Source organism: Aphelocoma coerulescens, chromosome 2 (assembly GCF_041296385.1).
Source record: "Aphelocoma coerulescens isolate FSJ_1873_10779 chromosome 2, UR_Acoe_1.0, whole genome shotgun sequence".
Taxonomy (NCBI): domain Eukaryota; kingdom Metazoa; phylum Chordata; class Aves; order Passeriformes; family Corvidae; genus Aphelocoma; species Aphelocoma coerulescens.
The window spans coordinates 6,119,068-6,140,225 of NC_091015.1; the positions used below are offsets into that span (position 1 = coordinate 6,119,068).

At 45.0% G+C, this 21,158-nt stretch overlaps 2 protein-coding genes across 10 annotated transcripts in view; both read right to left on the reverse strand.

The window, feature by feature from the left end:
• The window catches only part of RHEB (Ras homolog, mTORC1 binding), a 38,724-nt gene extending 25,976 nt beyond the window's left edge, over nt 1-12,748 (reverse strand). Inside the window, exon 1 of the mRNA XM_069006354.1 lies at nt 12,536-12,748. Within this exon, the coding sequence (XP_068862455.1) occupies nt 12,536-12,587 (52 nt within the window). The 5' untranslated portion in view covers nt 12,588-12,748. The remainder of the gene's footprint in view (nt 1-12,535) is intronic.
• A 6,460-nt stretch (nt 12,749-19,208) lies between these two features.
• PRKAG2 (protein kinase AMP-activated non-catalytic subunit gamma 2) overlaps nt 19,209-21,158 on the reverse strand; it is a 214,235-nt gene continuing 212,285 nt past the window's right edge. For all 9 annotated transcript variants that reach the window (XM_069006355.1, XM_069006358.1, XM_069006357.1 and 6 more), the window contains one exon: nt 19,209-20,337. In XM_069006355.1, the coding sequence (XP_068862456.1) occupies nt 20,306-20,337 (32 nt within the window). In that variant the 3' untranslated portion in view covers nt 19,209-20,305. The remainder of the gene's footprint in view (nt 20,338-21,158) is intronic.

Consider the following 21,158-nt stretch of genomic DNA (forward strand, 5'->3'; position numbering starts at 1 on the left):
ACAGCAGTGCTCATTCCTCAACAGTCCCTTACACTTTTGTTGCAATGTACTACATGTCCAAGCAAGTATGTAGGGAAAAATTCCATTGCTTTCCTGCAACAGCTTATACTACCAAGCAGTCCATTTTGTCTCCAATAAAGTCAGTAACCACAGCAAAGGATTGTCAAAAGAAATCTTTTAGCTATTTTAGCACACAGTCCAGTTACCTCTGCTTGTTACCCTTGATGGCAGAAAAGCAGAGGGCTGCAGGTTTCCTGCTATTTCCCTTTAAATAAGTTATATGAATTTTAATTCCATGTGTTTACTGTCAGTTGTCAAATATGGGAAAAGCTGTTTAAAAAGCTTAAAAAAAACCAACCAGAAAACCTCTGTGGCATACACCTCACCTGACCATGGAATGCATGCATATCTGGCTGCATCCAAGATCCTCTAAGTAAGTCAGGGGAACTGCATCCTGGTGTTCCCTAACTGCAAAGGAAATTCAGGCATTCATACCCCAGACAGTCAACCTGTATTTTCTCAGATAAATACCATCCTCTGTATTCCCTTCAGACTTCCTGCAGAAACTGTGCATCCCTGCACCACCTTCCCACAGCACAAGGCCTAAAATATTTCAGGTAGCAGCAGAAATTCAATGGCATTGGTAGGTGGGTGGTGAGCAACTGAGCTGTGCATCACTTGTATATTCTTTTACCATTACTATAATTTACCTTTCCTTTTCTGTACTATTAAAGTGTCTTTATCCCAATTCCATTTTCCTTTTTTTCCCCAGTTCTGTCCCCCATCAGTGAGTGAATGGCTGCATGGTGTTCAGCTGACCACTGGGTTAAACCTTAACAACTTCTAAAAGGAAGCTTATTAAGCTTAAAGATCAGATCCTAACATTTCAGTTTATGACACACTTAGAGGCAAAGAGCCTGAAATTTGTACTGACTTCCTCTCCCCAAAGGGGCAAAATTCAACTTCTACTGCTGGGTAGAATCCAAGTCCTTTCTCCCTATACACACACTTAGGTGTTTGAATAAACTTGACCTTTCCTTGAAACATCAGGTAGGTACAACATGAAATGAAATGTCTTTGAAAGATCCTTTTAGGAACTGCCACTGTTTCATCATTAAATCAGTTTTAAATGCTATGTCATCAGAAATAACACATCTCTCTTGCTTTAATGCATTCCATGCATTCCCCTTTCCCATCTTCAAGGCTTTAGTTTCCACACCAGGGATCAAACTCCCAACTGCCGGTCAGTTTCTTGCAGCTAAAGGTTGCTGGGATGTACAACTTAAATTGCCTTTCTTTCTTGAAGTGGATCATTCCAGCTGCAGTCACCAGCACCATTCTCCACCCTCTGCACAGACACTGCCTGATAAACTTCCCAGTTCCATTAGAAAACAGGATGAACTCTTCCCTCTGTAAATCTCACTTGTATTTTCAAACCAGTAAGAGAAAGAGAATCCTTACCAAGATGAAAGACCTCAGTTCCACTGACATGCAGGTCTTCCCTAAAAAGGACCTTTAGGACTGGAGCCATAGGGATTCATGGTTGCCAACACTGTGGTCACCATACATCAGTCATTGCTTACAGCAACCACCAAGCAGAGGGCCAAGGCTCTGAAAATGTCAGTAAACCTTTCCTGGCATCATTTAAGAACATAAGTCTAGGAACATGACCCTGAGCATATTGTAACACCAAGTAATACCAAAAGCACCTGAAATGGATGAGGAATAGACCATCTTGGCAGTACTATTGAAATGCATATGACCAGAGGGCCCCAGGATCTTCTTGGAATTGCAGGAACAATAGTAAGAGATGTATTTCTCTTTTCCTTGCGGTAGGATGACAGAAGGCAAGTACCTGACAAAATCCTGACAAGACAATAATGATAATACTCCCTCTCTTTGTAACATCATCCAAGCAAACAATGTGATGGACATTCTGTAACTACTGCTAAGAAGTTTCAGCCTTACTCTGAAGGGAGATCCACAGAGCTCTCCACCAACTGTGGCAAAAGCTGGAAGACACAACTTATTTGTGCCAACAAGGACAGACTACTTTTACAACACATTATAAAAATACACAAATCGAACTGCATAATAACCACTAGAAGATCTTGGCAACAACAGACAGCTCCACCCTGCAGCAGTATGTATCTGTGAGGTGGTCAGCCAGTGTTTCAGGCTCTTTGTGTCACCACTGATGGTCCAAGGTCTGACAAACCCAATGCCAGCAATGCATGTGGCCAGCAAACCCTGACACTCATGGGACAGCTGCTACCAGCACACAACATCAGCACACAGCACTATTCACCTGCTATTCCTACACCGGGGAAGTCCCCACAGCTGATGAAGCATCAGGCACTGCAGTACCAACCCTGACAACACCAAAAGCTCTTAACACAGAACAGGGAAGTTGATTTCAGGGATACTGACAAAGATTTGTGTTGACTCCTTCCTCCAGCAGAGCAGGACACGGTCAGCTCCATCACATCTCTGCCCACGAATCCACTAGTAAACACTAAGAAAGTTTTGATTAATGTTCATATTGTTGAGCCTTGACCACTTCTCCTGCATTAGCCCAGTGGATCCATACATAACCATGCCAACATAAAAACCAGGGTGTGCCTGAACTGCTCCTTCCTCTACACAACTCTCTCCTCATCACCAGGTTCCAATCAGCTTTTGTTGTTACCGTTGTCTCTTCTCCATTTCAGCTCTAGATCTCTGAATTAACTGCACAGGCACCACCTTCCATGTTACTTCTGCTTATCATGTGAAGCTCCTTCCCTCTGTTTATCAGGGTCGAAGAAAGCCACAATCTGTTAAATGCCATCTTCACAGCCTTGCACTTTACCCAGCTGGAGTTAGTCATCAACCCCTCCCTGCCAATGCTGGCTGCAAGCCTCCTGCATTTACACACTTACCCATCTACCCAGGAGTAGCTGCTGAATACAGAGGACAATCTGTCAACAGTAAGGAAGGTTTAAAGTAATAATATACCAAAATCTCTGCATGACACACATGGGTAAAACAGCAGGGCAAAAACAGGACTCCGGGGTAAGAATAACACCATGCAGAATACCAGGAGAATCATTAGAGCCCCCAACCTTGGGAAACATTAAGGGAATTTAAGCCAAAGATCTGCCAGATATGATATGACATAGTTGATTTTGCCACAGGGCAGAGAAGATAGAACAGGTAACCCTTGTTTGCTACATCATACTATCAAGTTCTTGCCTGCCATGACAGCCAGCTGGCTTTCTTACCTTCCTAACCAGCATGTATCCATCTGCTGGCTCACAAGGTACTTCAAATGAACAGGTTTTGGATAAGAATCATACTTCCCTATCTTCAGTTTTCATACTATATAGCAAAAAAGGTCACAATACAAAACTCTGACCTTTGCAGGGAAGAAGAAAAACACAGAATAAATCAAAAAAAGCCCACCACTGCATCTCACTCCCGCTTTCCCCCAACCACCTGACAGTATCCCAGGGGGATAAATGAGGATGACACCTGCAACTTGGCATTAAATTATTTTCCCATTTTCTCACCATCAAGCATGTTCCAGCCAGTCCAGGTCCAGCACCTGAGGAAGCCCTTGCAAATAGAAGCCAGATTCTTCACTTCCCAGTGCTCTGCTAGCACAACCACACAGCCTGGACAAGCAGCTGAGTATTGAACTACAGTCTAAGACAACCTAAAGTCAGATCAGGCTTCAGCAGAACATTGTATTTGTCTGCTGCACACTGCACATCAACCCATCAGTTCTGCGAGTTTCACGTTAGCTCCTTCTCTGTCCTATCACCACACTTGAGGATAAAAGTGTGATAAAAATGTGCAGTTGAGGACGGAGAAGCAGAAAAAATATTTAGGTGCCTAAGACTCCTATACACTCTGCATAAGGAACAAGATTTTGAAACATTCAGACAACTTATTCTTCCTACCTTCACTATTCAGAAAAACTTGAATTACCTTCCAACTGAACCATTCTTTTTACACTTAAGTTTAGCAACCTCAAAAGGTTTATGAAGAGTTTTGATGGTTTTTTTCAACATGCAACAGTCAAAACAGCACAACCAACACCTTCTTTTAGAATTTTTCACCAGGGTCAAACCATACAAAAGAAGCAAACAGCGTTTCCAAGAAAGCAATGGAGAACAAGGTACTTCAGCACACTAAGAAACATGGTGCTTGTTTATATGCACATTTCAAAGCAGAAACTTCCAGTTCTAATTAAAAAATGCTAATTTTGAAACAGATTTCAGAAGACCAAAATTTGTTATTGATGGAATAACAAGCCTTGAAGCAAAATACACTTTACTGCATTAATGTCAAGTGCTTGATTGTTTTGACAGTTTGTGGGACAGATTTAATGGAGCTTTCCTACATATTGCATCCCAGCTCTTTTGCATACAGCAAGAGTACCTTTAAAGGAGGTCATACATATTGAATGAAGTTTTGGCAATACAATCTGACAAGTTGTTGAAGCTAGACAGATGTATCCCACTAACTCTGGAGACAATGTTGTCAAGAGACACGTTCATATCCTAATTTTGTATTACACTTGCACATGTTTACATCCACACACTGAGGACCACTTATATATTCTCTCTTTTTCCAAATTAAAATTAATTTAACTCTATACCCCACAGAACACAAATAACTAGGTTTGGCACACATGATGTTCTGGTTTCTGTAATCTAAAATACCCAAGAACACTGACAACCATCCCAGAAATACTGACTCCTCAATCTTTGAGATTTTAGTGTTATATTAAAAAAAATGTTGAAAGAAAAATTCACTGTTTAAAGCATAATCTATCAGGGAACTGTGATTTCAGCAGCTGTTATCTACGTAACACAGAAAGACCACAACTTCTCTGAACTAATCTTCCAAGTGTCACACGGGGTCTTTCATTAAAAGCCCTTCAGAAATCATGCACTTAGTCTTATGCCTCATAACCTTTGGCCATTACCCACAAACTCCTGATGATTCCATCCAAAACAAACTGCTGTACATTTCCTCCTTGTGTTCTAGCCTCAAGTTCTCTAATTCACATAAGAATCCCATGAGAAATTCCAACGGGCTTCCCTTTTGCAGGAGCCCCCAAGGCTCAAGCCGCTCTTTTGCTTGTCCTAACTTCATCATGTGGAATACTGTGCTTGATAATCCAAAATCTGCATTTTCAGAACCCATGTCATCTGTTAGCACAACTGCCTCATTCACCATCCAGCCTCATGTCTCAACCAGCATCCTTCATTCAGCTGTTCTTAAAATGTACATGCCCAGCAATCAAAGTGTGTATGGTAAACTGAGGAAGAACCAGAGCCTCTCAACAATTCAGTAGCTGTGATTCATCTCTGCGCTCCAAGTGTCGCTAAACACAACCAAAGGAGTCAACCAAGTTGAGGAGTCAACCAGTATTTGCAAGGAACAGATACTTTGTAGGGTATCCTACCAAAGACAGAAGACCACGCTGAAAGACAACACAGTTTAGATTGTTTCCACTGGCTTTCCAAGTAGGAAGGCAATCAGTGACCCTGAATGCCTTTCACTTCGTTGGACAGGTTGTAGCAAAGTGGGGGTCAGTCATTTCTCCCAAATAACAAGCAATAGAACAAGAGAAAACAGTTGCTCCAAAAGAGGTTTAGATAGATGGTAGGAAAAATTTCTTCACAGAAACTGTTATCAAACATTGGAACAGGCTGTCCAGGGAAGCAGTTGAGTCGCCATCCCTGGAGGTATTTAAAAGATGTGTGGGTGTGGCACTCAGGGACATGGTTCAGTGGTGGACCAGGCAGCACTGGGTTAAGGGATTCCATGTTCTTAGAGGTCTTTTCCTGAAGCTTTGGCTTTGATCCATTGCAACATCTTTAATAGCACGTGTTTCCAGAATATTCCAGATTGTATCACTTGAGGCATCATCTGAATTTGAAGACTCTCAGAACAAGGCTTAGGTTTACCCCAGGTCAAATATTTAACTTTTCCTCAATTCTGCATGAATCAGTTAGATTTGACTACAGAAGGTTATTTAAACAAGAACCTTGAAAACTTGATTTCTCCATGGTTCCCTAGCACACACCTCACCACCTGCACAAGGCCATCTTTTTCCATTAAGAGAACAAATCCAGCTCAGAAGTTCCACTGCTGAAAGCTGACCAAAAGGCATCCACGCCTACCTCAGGTTGTGGAGGAAAACACACGTGTGGTTCCATAACAAGCCTGAGTGAAGGAAAGTCTGCACAGCCACAAAGAGCCTTCACCATCCTCCCCCCAAAAGCTCCTGACCCCATTCCCCCTGTCAGGGCTGCACTCACAGAGCCAACCAGCTGAAGGATACAAAAACTTTCCCTTCTGGTTGCTTTACTTTTCAAAGCAATCAATTCCCTGAGCTGGTGGACAGCCTTCCATCACACCGGTGCCAGCACCTGGGTGGGGGTAGCAAGGTCCAACTTCCAGCCACAGTGCAGGATTAGCTCAACTTGGGCCAAGAGACGCCCCACCCTACAGAGTTCATTCGCAGCTGCCTTCATTACATGGCAATTAAAAAAGGAAGTGGCTTGGATGTTCTTGAGAAAAGCTGCACCTGAAAGCCTGTTTCGGTGCTTTGTTCAAAAACTGCCTCAGTTTACTTCCTTGCAAAAAGTTCGATACAACCAACTTCTCCCCACAAAAAACCCAATTCAGAATCCACTGTACTTTGTATTTCTCAAAAATGAAATTCAATATGCAATGGTCCATATTAATATGCTTCTAGTAAACTTAATAATCTGAAATCTTGTTAAAAGGTCTGCTAGGCAGCATATAACATGGATTTTGTCCACATTCTCCCCTTTTCCCCCCATCCCATATAGCCTCATTTACAGGAGAGCTGCCATCAAGGTGCAGGAACCATACTGGAATGCAAATGTCCAGACCAGGATCGGCAGACAGAAATTTTAAGGAACAACCATTCCCCAAACTCAGGAAGCACATTTTCCTTTCTCACATTATCATGTTCACAACAAATCTGCCACTCACTTCAAATGCAGACCTTAGAAAACAAAAGGGAACCTCTCAAATCCTTAAGGAGACAAACTCACGACTGACAAGGGCTGCTTCGTGTTTTTACGCACCGTGCTTCATGTCTGCAGCTTCTGATTTAGGATAATTTGAGATGACACCAGCCAATTGACTCATGCAGGATTCGCAGAGCCTGAGTGCATTATGAACATCCCACAGAGAAGCTGCTTCGATTTTGGATGGAATACACAATTAAGCTGAGCAGTTTTTAAAGTACGTCCTTGGACATCACCTTCAGGGGAGCCACAGGAAGTTAATCATAATCGGCATTTATCACTTTTTAGCCTGGTCTTGTAATCCCGGGTGCGTGGTCATGCCGAGTTTCCGCAGCAGCCTGTACCGCAGAGGTGGCTGCCTGAGCCAGAACCTATACTTAAGGCACTGTAGTATATCTAAATGAAGAGCTCCAACTTTATATAGCTTATAAATTACAGGATCCACATTTCACTTGGCTTTTCCTGTCAGTGTTAACTCTGAGTTGTGTAATCAAACACCAAAACACCCCCATATATACAAGCAAAACGTGCAAATGTTACCACTGACAAATCAGAGTAGGCAATTTAAGAGTTAATCCTGGAGCAGTGTCCTCAAATAACCCTACGGTGGCTTGATATTACAGCTGAACATGCTGCCTCTAGTGCTTCCAGCTACTGCTATCAAATGCTCTGTAGCAACTTTCCCTGCTGTAGCCACTATTGCACTCACTAACACCGAAATGCAATTAAAGCTGGCATTTCCAGCCTCATCCCAGTCCCCTGGGAGCTGCAACCTTTCCTCCTCGCAGCATTGCCGCACCCTGGCAGAGCCAACTGCGGCCCTGGCGAGGGAAGAGCTGTGGAAGTCATCTTGGCACTTACAAGGGACTCGGGAAAATGTTAACCTTACGTATCAGCTGGCTCCCGAACCGCTCAATTTTCCTGTTAAATCTCAGGCTTCCCCATGTTGCGGACACAGCTGATTGTGTAAACCAAATTACAGCACACGACAGTGGTAATTTCTCCATTCCTCCTCTGTTGACATTTACACGGGCAATTTATCGCCTGCTAAAATTACCACTTCCCCGTCCAATCCCAGAGGGATCCCTGCTCGGGGCGGAACGCTGCTGTGCGAGCAGATGCCATCTTTCCGACACGAACAGCAATGCCTCAGCTCCATTTTACAGTGCAAACCTCCTAATATTCAAACAACTCGTGTTTTCAAACCCCGTAACTACGTTTTGCCATAACAATTCTTTTTATTATTTACAGGTCCATATTGAAGGTACTGCTTTTTCTGCCCTTCTTGCTTTTCAGGCAAGGTGGAGGGGGGAGAGACATTTTAAGCTTAATACAACCACCTGGAAGCCTTTCCACGCAAATCTAATCCTGACAGATCATTTTGTTCCATCACAGGTTTTTTTCTGATACCTGCATGCCGCAGTCAGACCGTGACTACTTCTGCCTGCAGCATGGTCTACTCTACACCTACCCACACAAAACAAGTTGATTTATTTACCTGGGGAAGAAAACAGGTTAAGACCCCTATTATTAACTGGATTTTCCCCTCAGAGCTATAAACTTCCCAGGAGAGCATTTTCAGATGACCAGTCCAAACGTGTAGAATTCAGAAAGAGAATTCCAGTTTCTGCAAGCACATCTGTAAAACCAGCAGCACAACTCATACGAACAGCAGAAACCAGGCTGAGATAATGACCTAAGACTGAAGTGGCTGATCCAAACACCACCTCCCTGCTTATCTTAAATCTATCAGTTCAATATAATACAGAGATTCCCAGTAATAAGGTACTTTACAAGATGATCTAAGAAACCTCTTCTTTCATACAGGCACTTGTGGTCTGAATTTGCATATTTGTTCTATAAACAGAGAAAGAATGAAACTGAGCACAAAGCATTTTTGATGACTACTACGTTGCTTTTTAGAGTGGCTGTTACTCTGAAAAGATTCAGAAAATCTTAGTCCTGCTTGATTTATTTCTAAGCAAATCCATTATTTCCAATTATATTTGGGATATATTAAATTATAACCACAATACAAGTATGAAGATTCTTTTTAGTGAAGGCAGTAACTTTAGAAAATTTTATGCTTCATCATGCATAAAACAGACTTCTTCCAGAACCAAATGTCAAGTAGCTGGTTCGCTCTGGTCACTTCCCAACTAACAGTAATGGAAGTCAAGTTCCTCTGCTGTGAAACTATTCAGATCTTGGGATGAAATCCATCTGATTTCTACTCAGAACCTTGCTGAGACAAGCACACTTACATAATGGAATTTAACTTTCTTAGACCAATTTAAGCCTGAGCAAAACGCAACAGAGACATTCTTGCGCGATTTTGTCTCACGTCATGCCACGACCTGCATGCTATATCCACAGATAATCGGTCTTCCTCACCAAAAAACAACTCCTGAAGCTCCTGGCAAATACTCTGTCTGCATCTCACAAGGTATGACTGCCTGGGAACTCATGAGGCTTCCACTGTGATCTCTCCCATCAGCAAAGAATAAGAGTTTCATGTATGAAAGGCTTGATGGTGGTGTTGAAAGATAGAGGGAGTGTATTCAAACAAGCAGACTCCTGAATTTTCTATTCCGAGAACTACTATACCAGAATACCACTCCCAACCTCTAGTTTACCTGACAACAGCACTGGGATAAGATTAAAATTTAATGTAAGTAAAATAAACAAGGGCTTAGCATGAAGCCAGTACAATTTTCAGACCCTGTTTCACAAATCCCCGTGGAGGATGTGCCCACCCTTCCCTGTACACGCTTGTAACCTGAGAGACCCACAGCATCATTGAATCATCAGCAGTAGGGAACAGCTCAGTGCCTGAAATATATCATCAAAACCTGGCTATTTCAGCACCTGAGAGATACACAGGAATAAGAGCTCCCCATTTTCTGACAGCTTCATCTCAAACACTGTAGTTACAGGGGGAGCACTCAACTTCTCACAGCAGGTCACCTAAGAATTCAGGCCAACCTATAAAAAAAACTGCATGCATTTTACAACTCACCAGAGTTAGCCTCCCTCATTCCAGGGTCAAGATTAATGTTAATAGCAAAACAATGCTGTTCCCTAATTACAAAAGGAAATGTAGAAACCATTTCCTTCCAGTCCTTCAGATTCTGGAATTATTTCCCACTTTAATGAGCATTACTTCTATACAATGAAGCATTTCCTCCAAAAGAAACATACTTCCTTTTCTACCACCCGAACACTTGTCCTAAAACAAGATTATATTCTTTCTTACCGAGGGCTCAAGTGATATTCTTGCCATCATAATACAAAGCAAGACTTAATCAAAAGTTTCCCTGAAGCCAAACTAAGTCCCCATCCTACTACATTTTAGGAGGCGTATTTGGGGAAGTAGAGGACTCAGCCTAAATCTCACAGTTTAACCTTCCTGCTTTTTTAACAGCTTTACAAGATGGAAGTAAGACCTCAATGGCCCATTTCTACTGCTTGAACTTCTACCTAATTATTTGCCTAGAAATTTAATGACAATGAAAGGCAAATTCCAGTAAACCAGATTTTTTCCCCCCTCTTAATTCTGCGTTCATAAAACTTTTGCTCTCCTAATAAAACTGGTGTTGTCCCATCAAGCCCAATTCCACACTAGTCTCAGAAAACTTAAGTTGAGGAAGTTCAGCAGTAGGCTTGAACAGCTAGGTAACTTTTTGCCCATCCCTTCCATGAGTGCTATTCCTCACATCACCAACCAAACTAACATTATACTATTTCTCTATTTTCCCTCAACTGGTCCTACACCCTTCTAATGTCTGATTTTTTGACTGCTACTTGTCAATGTCAACAGATGAAGGACCAAAGCTCAACAGTAAACCCAGTCCCCATCACAGACTTCCAAAGGACAGAATTTCAAGCATTCTCCCTTCCCACTCTCCCTTCCCACTCACACTCCCCATTGCTTGCTCCCACCAGTGCTCAAAGAAGAAAGAAAACATAACACACAAGACAATGAACAGACTGCAACTAGTGATGCCATACAGACTGTGCAAACAGATCAGTCTACTACTCACAGTTCTGTTTAAGGACTGGACAATTTCATCATCCTTTTTACACCAATCTGGCTGCAGTTATGCACAAAATCCAAGAAACAGCTCCCCTTATTTTTTTTAATATTTAAAAAAGCTTTTTTAAAGGGTTCTTTATGCTGTGTGCCATGTAAGACAAATTACTGATACAGCCATTACTTTAATGTATAAACCCCTTTTATATCAGAGTAGTATCTCTCCGTAGCATGTTTTTTTTCCCCCAACCACACATTATCTTCCACACTGATCTATGCTTTTAAGTTTGATCGATTAGCACCGGCTGCCCTACAGCCTGTTACCCTCTGCTTCAAGAACCCGAACGCTGAAACATCTGAAACCGTTCTCCATCAAAGACAGTGAACGCGGGAGAAAGGATCACACCTTTTGTATGGAACAAAACCCTCTATCAGCTGCTATAGACTCGTGCTGGACGCTTCCAGGAAGTTCGTCCCAGTGGATGAGCCCGTGCTGGATTGTCCCAGCAGCGCCGTGCTGGGGACAGCCCGGAGCCGACGCGACCCCTCGGGAACAGCGGCTGCGCTGCTGCTGCCGCACCAACACCTCCACGGGGCCAAAAACAGGCCAGACACGGGCAACAGATCCACCTGGCTTCCCCAGCATTTCAAACTGGCTCTAAATCACAGAATCACCGAGGTTGGAAAAGAGCTCTGAGGCCATCGAGTTCGACCCAGGACCCAACACCACCGTGTCACCGACGGCACTGAGTGCCACGTCCAGTCTTTGCTTACACTCCTCCAGGGACGGTGACTCCACCACCTCCCTGAGCTGCCCATTCCAGTGTCTGATCACCCTTTCTGGGAAGAAATTTCTCCTGATGTCCAACCTAAACCTCCCCTGGTGCAGCTTAAGACCATGTCCACTTGTCCTAACGCTGGCTGCCTGGGAGCAGAGCCCGACCCGCACCTGGCTGCACCCTCCTGTCAGGGACTTGTGGAGAGCGACGAGGCCTCCCCTGAGCATCCTTTTCTCCGGGCTGAGCCGCTCCTCACAGGACACGCGCTCCAGACCCTTCCTCAGCTCCGCTGCCCTTCTCCGGGCTCGCTCCACAGGGAGCGCTGGATGAAGCTGGACCCCAGCATCCCTGAGCCGACGGGGCAGGAACCCTCTCCCCAACTCTTCCGATCCCGCTTTTCCAGGCTGCGTTCAGGGCGGGCGGGAGGGGTGGGGGGGGTGGTGAAACTTCCTATTAAGGGCACGGCAGCCGCGGGCCCGCAGCTCTGCGGCGCCGCCATGGCGGGGCCCTCCCTCGCTCCCTCCCTCGGGCCGCGGCTGCGCGCTCGGGGCGGCGGGAAGCGCCGCTGCCTCCGCTGCACCTGCCGCCGCCGCGGGGGAGGGTGATGCGGCGGCACCCGGGGCACCCCGCCCGCACCCCCGCCGCGACACCCGCGCCGCGCTCACCCACGCTCCGGTAGCCCAGGATCGCGATCTTGCGGGACTTGGACGGCGGCATCTTCTCCCCCGCCCGGCCCCGAACCACATCAAGGGCGGCGGCGGCTGCGGCGGCGGAAGGCGGCGGCGGGAGGCTGTGCGGGCGCGGGGCGCGGCGCCAGCGACATGCGGGGGGCGCGGGGGGGAGCGGCGGCGGCCGGAGCGCGCTCGGGACGCGCGGCGCTGGCAGCGGCGGGGCCGCACCACGTGACCGCCGCCGCCGCGCGCCGGCCCCGCGCACGCACCTGCGCGTCACAGGAAAAAAAAAAAAAAAAACTCCCTGCGTCACCCCCGCCCGGCGCGCGCCCCCCTCCCGCCCGCCGATTGGTCGGCGCGGCGGCGGCGGCGGGCGGGGATTGGCGGGGGCGCGGCAACGGCCGCGTTCGAAGGGGAGGGGGCGGGGCCGGGCGGGCAAGGGCGAGCGGGGACGCGGGAGGAGGGGAGGAGGCGCGCGCCAAGGCCTCGCGCGCGTGCGCGCGCGCCGTGCAGCGGTTGGTGCGTCCCGCGCGCGCTGCCCGCGCCCGGCCCCGGCCCTTCCCCAGTCCCTGTCCCCGGCCCTTCCCCAGTCCCCGTCACCTTGTTCATCCCGGTCCCCATCCCCATCCCTATCCCCATCCCTATCCTCATCTCTGTCCCCGTCCCCACGTCCCAGGGCTCTCCGCGGGCAGTGGGATCTGGCGCTGCCCCTCTCGCCCCCCGGGGGCCCTCAGGCTGCGGGGTCACGGCCCGTCCCGGGAAGGGCCGCTCGGCCGGGCTGTGGCGCTTGTTTGAATTGATCTCGGTGCTTCTTCATAGCGTTCCCCGTGCGTGATTTATGGAGGAACGTGGGGTCCCAGCGTCGATAAAGTGCTGGGAATTGCATGGAAGGGAAGGCGGGGAGGCGTCTGGGGGCATCGAAATGAGATTCAAGCCGTGGAGACTTCTCTGCTCTGAAAAGAGGGCTGCATGTACTGCTGGTGACTGTTAACACCTAATGGATGCCGAATTTAAGGGAGAAAGACACGAAGAACAGGAAAGTTGTACTTTCTCCCTCTGCTACTGATTTTGAACACCTTGGGTTAATAGTCTACCCTTTTCCATATTTTCTTGAAAAATGAAAGTTAGAAGTAATTTTTTTCAATGTGCATCTTGTCTTTTTGGGGAACACTGATACCTAACACGCAACTATGGCAGGGTACAACTAAACCAACCTAACAGCTGGGTGATGTTAGGTGACATGGACTGGCTTCTCCCTGATCTCACCCATCAATTCCCACATATTCATCTAACCTGGTGAGAGGGCGGGGAACTAAAGCTAAAGAAAGCCATTTGTACACAAAAGTGATTCGCTTCTGGAGGAGCAGATAGGTTTTTAGGAGATAGCTGCATTTTTTGGATAGTCTAATTATACCCTTCATCTTCTGGATTATGGGGTTTTACAGGACAAGTGCTGGTATATATATATATAACAGCAGGAATAACAGCCTTCAGTGCATAGGTACATGATGGAAGGATAGTCATTTCATGAGGAAACATGGGGGTTTTGTACTTTCTCAGTGATGGCTGTGGTGATATAACTCTGCGTGCTCATTTTCTGTGTCCAGCTTCTCTTTTCCCCTCGCTACAGCGCAGATTCCCACATCATCACAGCCCTCAAGCATCACCCCGCAGGGACTTGGGGGGCCTGCAGAAAAGCAGCATCCTGTGGAAATCCAGCCTTTGTAAACAGGGATCCTGTTCAAAGCTCTCCAAGAGGTGCAGAGGGACAGCCCTGCCTGATGTACAGCACCATATTCCTCTTTGTCTTGCGTCTTTTAAAAAAAGACGTAATTGTTTATGAAGGACATGAGGATTGCAGTAGCTGTAAACCTGCAGAACCAACCCTTGGAGCTGTGCCATCATCTTTACATATGCTCCCTCTGGAACCATGCCATGGTCCAAAATTTGGGCTTTTTACTGAGCCAGAAGACTGAGAGGACTGAGAGAAGAATTACCTTCCAATGATATACGTAGATTTGGAAAAATAGCTGATGTTTTTGGTAGTTATGCCTTCAACTTCCATCTCCTTATAGCTCTAATTACTTGCCTGTTGTATTTTGGCGCTGGGCTTTTTACTCTGGTGAAACCTAATCTGTATTTTCAGAATATATATCCATACCCTCCACATGCTCAGAGTGGTGAGCATCAGCATTTTTTCCATTTGTGGGAGTTTCTGGTTTTGTTCCCTCCACTTCTTTTGATTAGGTCTTTTCCCTTACTTTTTCTTATCCCACTCACCTTTTGGACCCATGTCTATTTATTTATCTGGTTTCTGTTAACTTGCCCCTGGCTCTGTGCTTGTCTAGGGGGTTTCAGTGCTGCAGGGTTTCCATCCCCCCCACTTTTATTGCCTCAAATTGTAATGGAGTTGTCTCACCTTAGGATGTTTGTCAGCAGGAACACAGAACTCATCCTTTCTGGGCATGGGTTTGCTTTGAAGAAAAACCTTTAACTTCCTCTTCTTCCATGGTTTATTTGGAAAGAATTGGCTAATAATACTTACTCCAGCAGGATCACATCAGTGCTTCATTTTATCTTGGCTGGGACACTTGGAATACAGGCAAATACGAAGCTTTCAGGGAAGTTTGTTGTTTTTCCATGCTCTAGGGCTGGCTGACACTACTGATGGCCTTTGGCAGCACTCTGGGACACTGGTACTCAAGCAGCAGTAGCTTAAGCAGAGATGAGAGGATCTGGACTGTGGTAAGGCTGTCATTGCATTTCTCCTGCCCAGGTGAAATCGAAACACTTCCTAGAGTTGCTTTGAGCAGAGGGACAGCACACCTGTGGCTGTGGTTGTCTAATCCAGGCATTGTCTGAACTCTTACTGTTTGTGTGTTTAGGGCTGAACAGCCTTACCCACCAAGTACCCCTTTGCTGAAATTCTCTCCCTTAGAAGAATCCAGGTGTGATGCTCAGGTTGTGTTTTTCCAGGGCAGCATTCCATAGCATCAGTAGCATTAGGAATTAGGGCTCTGCCTGTACATTCCCTGCTCCTGCTGCAGCCTCCTCATGTCTGCACTGCAAATTGTGAGCTACAAAGGAGTTCAGAGAACTCTGGGACAAGTGCTGTACCCCGTGTGCCTCTGCCCTGGCTGTGCCCCAGCCTTTTCCCTGTCTCCCTCTGCCAGATACTCCCTCAAATCACACGCAGCCTTGGGATCAGTTCAGATGATCAATGACATTAATGTTATTGTAAATGAGATAACAGCATGGTCAAAGAATGCAACACATCAGATGTGGTTCTGAAAGGGGATACCAAAGGGGAAAACTGCAAGCAGGGGTGGAGTGAGTGTCTGTGGGGAGATCAGGATGTTGAGGGAGGCTGGACAAATGGAGCATGACTTTTCTTTTGTTGCCTGTATCTACTTTTCCCTGATGGAGGAAAAACCATAATAGATTTCATGTAGTAAAGGTAACTCAACAGCCAAGTATTTTATGCTAATCCAGTACGTGCAAACCCACAGGCAGCCAGCTTCTCAGATCCCAAACACAGAACAGCTCTGACTTGTACCTTCAATTCCTGCAGCAGCAATTACCAGCACAATTACCTGCTCTGTCCTTCAGCAAAGTGGGACCTTCCCGAGCAGTGTTTTGAAGTGTGTCCAGTGTTTGCACCGGGCGTGCTTCCACAGGCACAGCACAGCCTTAGCTGCCCACAGAGGTTACAAAGTACATTCAGTTCAGCCGTGCACTTGTTTCTGCTCCCTCCTGCCTTTTCACAGTGATTGTATTTTGCAATATTCAGATAGAAACGCTGGCAAAATGTTAGCAGAAGCAAATTAAGGGACTAATTCAGTTCAGAGGGGATGCTGACACCACAGGTTGGTGCCCTACAGGTCCTGGTGTACAGTTGGCAGGGACACACGTTCCATAGGGTTTTTTCTGAAGGAATGAGTTTGATGTGTGAGTACAGGTCACCTCCTGCCAATTCACTTCAGTGGGAACAGGTCTGACTGCAACCACCAGAAAACAAATGAGTACCAAGAAAGTGACTTTCAAAACCACATTTAAATTAAGACCTAAAGTGAAGAGTAAAGAGCAGTGTCTGCAGAACATTCTTTTTGCATAAATGCATTATGTGGGTACAAGGATAGCATTAAATTACTCGGAATGGCATTTTCCTCTGGAAATTACCCTTAATAGGTGTTCAATATGGGTGAAAGTTCCCAGAAACTTTAGAAGTGAACTGGCTCCTTCTGAAGCTGCCTGGAGAGCTCAGTGGGAGCAGTTAAAGGGCCTGCTGTGAGACAGGATTAAGCACGTGTAGTTTCACTTCTAGTTGGACCAAAACTGAAAAACTCCAACTTATGCTATGCTCCCTCTAGAAATGGCAAGGAGTGTTCTCCATGTGGAGTCTTGGAACTGCTTCAGTCAGATTCCTCCTGTCTGCCATGAGGACAAGAGCTCAGACCCTGGAAATCAAAGGCTTGTTCTTTCTGTTTACTCCAACATTCCCAGCACAACAGTGTCCCTTAGTAAAAGATGAATAGGCCTTGGATACACAACAGTTAGACTTCAGTTCCTAGCAAACAGCAAATACTGTCTGATCTTGGAGCTTTTACCTAAAGGATTCCAGAAGTAAAACAGGAAAATGTTTTTCATCAATGTCAGCAAAGGGTGATTTTGCCTTAGCTCAGCGCATCTCTAGGTACTGAAAAATACCGAGGGCTGAAGTCTACAAAGAAACATTTTCTTATACCTAAGCAGCTAAAAATATCCAGAGTAGGTAAAAGCCCTTCCAAGACAAAGAAGCCCTTCAGAATAATTATCTTTCACAGACATCTATTGCTGGGCAAGGAAATGCACAGGAAAGCAAAGGCATCAATCACATGTTATTACAGTCCTGCTGGTTAAAACAGAACCCATTTCTTCACCTGCACTACTGAACAAGCTTTCAGGAGTCACAGGGGACATTTACTGACACCTCCATCTGCAGCATGGTCCCGTCTGTGGCAAGAAAAGGAGCTTCTGGAGCTGTTGCTGTGGTCTCAGATCTATAGGTACTGCTTGCTGCATGTCCAGATGGGACAATACACAAGAACTGGAGTCTAATGACATTTTATTAATTCTTTTTCATGGCTGAGGCCTCTAATGAGCTACATGAAGAGCCCTAGACTGAAGCTTTAGTTACACTGTTCCTTTAATCTGGAACATGCGGCAGTGATGCTGAGTCACCCCTCCTCTCTCTACCCTCATTTACTTACTCCTGTCCCTCCCTTATGCTGGAACACGCATTTTTCTAGCTCTGTAGAAAAGTGATCTGTATTAAAAATGACACTATTTCTTTAGCTTTGTTTACTGCATCAGCACTGGCACTCGTGCCAGCACAAGCAGAGTGCATTTTGATGGCACTGCTGTTCATTCGTGCTGGTGGGGTCACACCACGGTTCTGCCACTCACAAATGCAGAGTTCAGAGCTGAATTCCAGAAAGAAAGGATGGAAATTCTCTAAACACAGTATTGTACCACTGAGGAGGCTGTTCTCCATAATTTTGCTAGTCCTGTGTCCACAACATTTTAACAGCAGTTGTAGTAATGTGAAAATGAGAAGTCTGTACGTGGTTATCTGAAAACTGCAAATTCATTCTGGCTTTCTGCACACTGCTGCATGCAGGCAGGCACACAGCATCTGCATGGAACAGGGACAGAAGAATTTGTGCTATAAAATATATATTAAAAAGTTATCAGTGGTTCAACCCTTATCTTTAAAAATACCTTGACCAGAGGGCCGAAGAACGTGCTCATGCACGCAAGTGATAGAGAGATCTCACAGTGCTTTTGGGCAGCTCCCTGCCATCCCATGTCCCAGAGGAAGCTGCAGTACCCTGTGCTGGAACAGAACCCTGGCTTTCACAAAGCTGCACCTACGTGGTTTGTGTGGCATTTGCAGGTAGCACTGCTGCCCACTTACCCTTAATCAGAGTTACCTACCACAAATTCTCCCCTCCACACACCCTGCAAAGAACGAGAGCCACTATTTTTAGTTTCAATCATTCCATCTCCCACACAGAGATAACCAGAGCTAGGCTGGTGTCAGCTCTGATGGCAGCAACGAGCACCAGACCCCGAGGTTGTTGCTGTTAGGACAAAGCAGCTGCTCCAATTCAACACCATCAGGAACTGCAGGGAACAGAGTCAGTATTTACCCAGTCAGAAAAGGTGCTGGAGAAGACTTTACAATATTTTTCACAACATAAGAAAGTGGGAGAATGTCTAAGTGAACAGTTTCCATCATGTACTACAGGAATATTTTTAGTCATGAAAGATACCTGTAAGAAAAAAGTTTTCACACATTTAGTTAAAAATTTAAATTCTTGTAGAAAGGGGAAAAGTTCTGAAGAAAGTTTTTCATTACTATTATTACTATTACATTTTATAAGCAAACTGAAAACTGTTCACCTTTAACTCCATGTTTAAAAATGAAAAAATAATGTATCCCTTTCCTGCATTATTCCACTGCAGTATTCAGGCTGGAAACACAGTACAGAAGTCCTGCCTGCAGTATTTCATTAGCATAAGCCACCTTTAAAGTCAAATAAAAGTAAGAATGCTCCTATTCCTGGTTTGCACTAATCCCAGTGCACGTACATCCATACATGCGAAAGAACTTGGCACGAACTGCTAAAACCAAACTGATGTTGTAGGGTTTAATTTCTTCCATCTACAAGAATCTACAATTATAAAAGTCTCATCTTCAAACTTTACAGTACATTTACATTAGCAAATACCCCACAGCCTTCCTCACTCCTCCACTTCTGTACAAATCATATACAATAAAAAGTTTCGGGTTTTCATTGTACAAACATCATTTTACACTTTAATACAGGTGAAAATATTGTCCTCTGGCACCTCGTTTCCTCCGTGGTGCCTGTGTATGACAGTACAGAGCACTTTCAATCCATGCTTCCGAAATCTTCAGCTCAAGTAACACAGACTGGTGAACAGGCCACAGCTTCTGCAACTGCAAAGTTTTAAATAATGAGAAAAATCTCCCACTTGTTTGTATAACAATCAACAGTTTATTAATGGATATGGTGAAATTTTAGCTATCCACCAAAGATGTGTAAAAAATTGTCATGAAAGTAAAAATAAATAAAGCTGTTTTTAAATCAGTCTCATTTTACATTTCAGTTCAGAATGCAACATTGAACACAAAACTGTCATTGAAGTTTTAAAGAAGTCTAGCGATACCCAAATTACAGCTTTTATGACAAATCTAATGAGAACTGAAACTGATTTGGTTTTAGGTTTAAAGACTTTCACATTCAAATACAGTGTCTCGTTTAGCACAACACTTCCTTTGACAGTGATGGGCAACAGTGATGACATATTGCTGTATTTTGACATAAGGCACTATGATATGAATATGCCATACACTTGCCTTATGTCACATATATCCATTGCTGACCAGTGACTTCTGTCAAATACAAAATGAAAAAGTTTCAGAATACAGTGCATTTTAATGAAGGACATCATGTGAAGTCTTCCAGCAAATGTTTTGAAGACATTTTGAAATACGAGCCTACATTTTAACATAAGCTTTTGTCATGCTGCTTTTTTTTTGCGACATCACTGGGGGGAAGAGACTCGTCATCCATCACTAAGTCCCAACACACATTCTCAACCATCCTGCTCTGTTCGATTGCAGTCACTCCTCTTGAGACAAACGACCCAGAAACTTTGTTCAAGTTCTCCTACAAACGTGTACATTCACAGCAGTCATTCGCTCTCGTTCTCCTTTTGTTTGGCACCTGGGAACAGAAAAGGAAAGCAGCTGTGATTTCCTTGGGCACACAGAACTGGAAAAGAGCTCATTCCAACTGCTGCAACTTTCCCTGGTCGCATTACCAGAATCTGAGTACTGGATGCAACATTTATAAAGAATAAACTTCATGTCACGGGTTGGGTTTGTAACCGGGCAGAAACACCAATTTAGTGTAGTGGTTTGGTCTAAAATACTCATTACTGTTTATCTTCTGTGAGATAAGAATTAGGAGAAACACAAAGCAGGCACCAACTTGAAAGAATATAAGGAAGTTTATTAACAGACCTAAAAGAAGAAAAGAAAAAAAAAAATTATACCACCTTCAGAACTCTCCTCCTCCCCCCACCTTCCTCCCTTCTCCCACTGACAATGTAAAAAGACAACCCTTCAGATGTTCAGTCTGTTTACCACTTCCATAATAACCTTGTTTAGTCCATTTAGAAAGAGAAGTCTCTTCTTGCTCGTGCTATGAAAACATTATCACAGCGAGACAGCCACCCACTTCCAAATATTGTTCAGTCCATTTAGGAAGAGGAGTCTCTCTGCTTGCGATGTGAGTCCCTTCCCCCGACTTGCAGCTTTTCCCGCAACTGCTTTCGAGGGTCCACTCTTGAAGTTGTTTGGGGTACAATTTTAAGGCTGAGCCGTTCAGAAACAAAAAACAGAGGCCCTTCTCCTTCCCTGGGAGCAAAGGGTCTTCCTCATCTTCATCGTTAGGACTATCTCTGGGAGCATCTCTAGGAACTGAGGTTTTCTCCTTTCCCATTTGGAGCAAAAGTCCTCATCTGGTTCATCTGGTTCATCTCT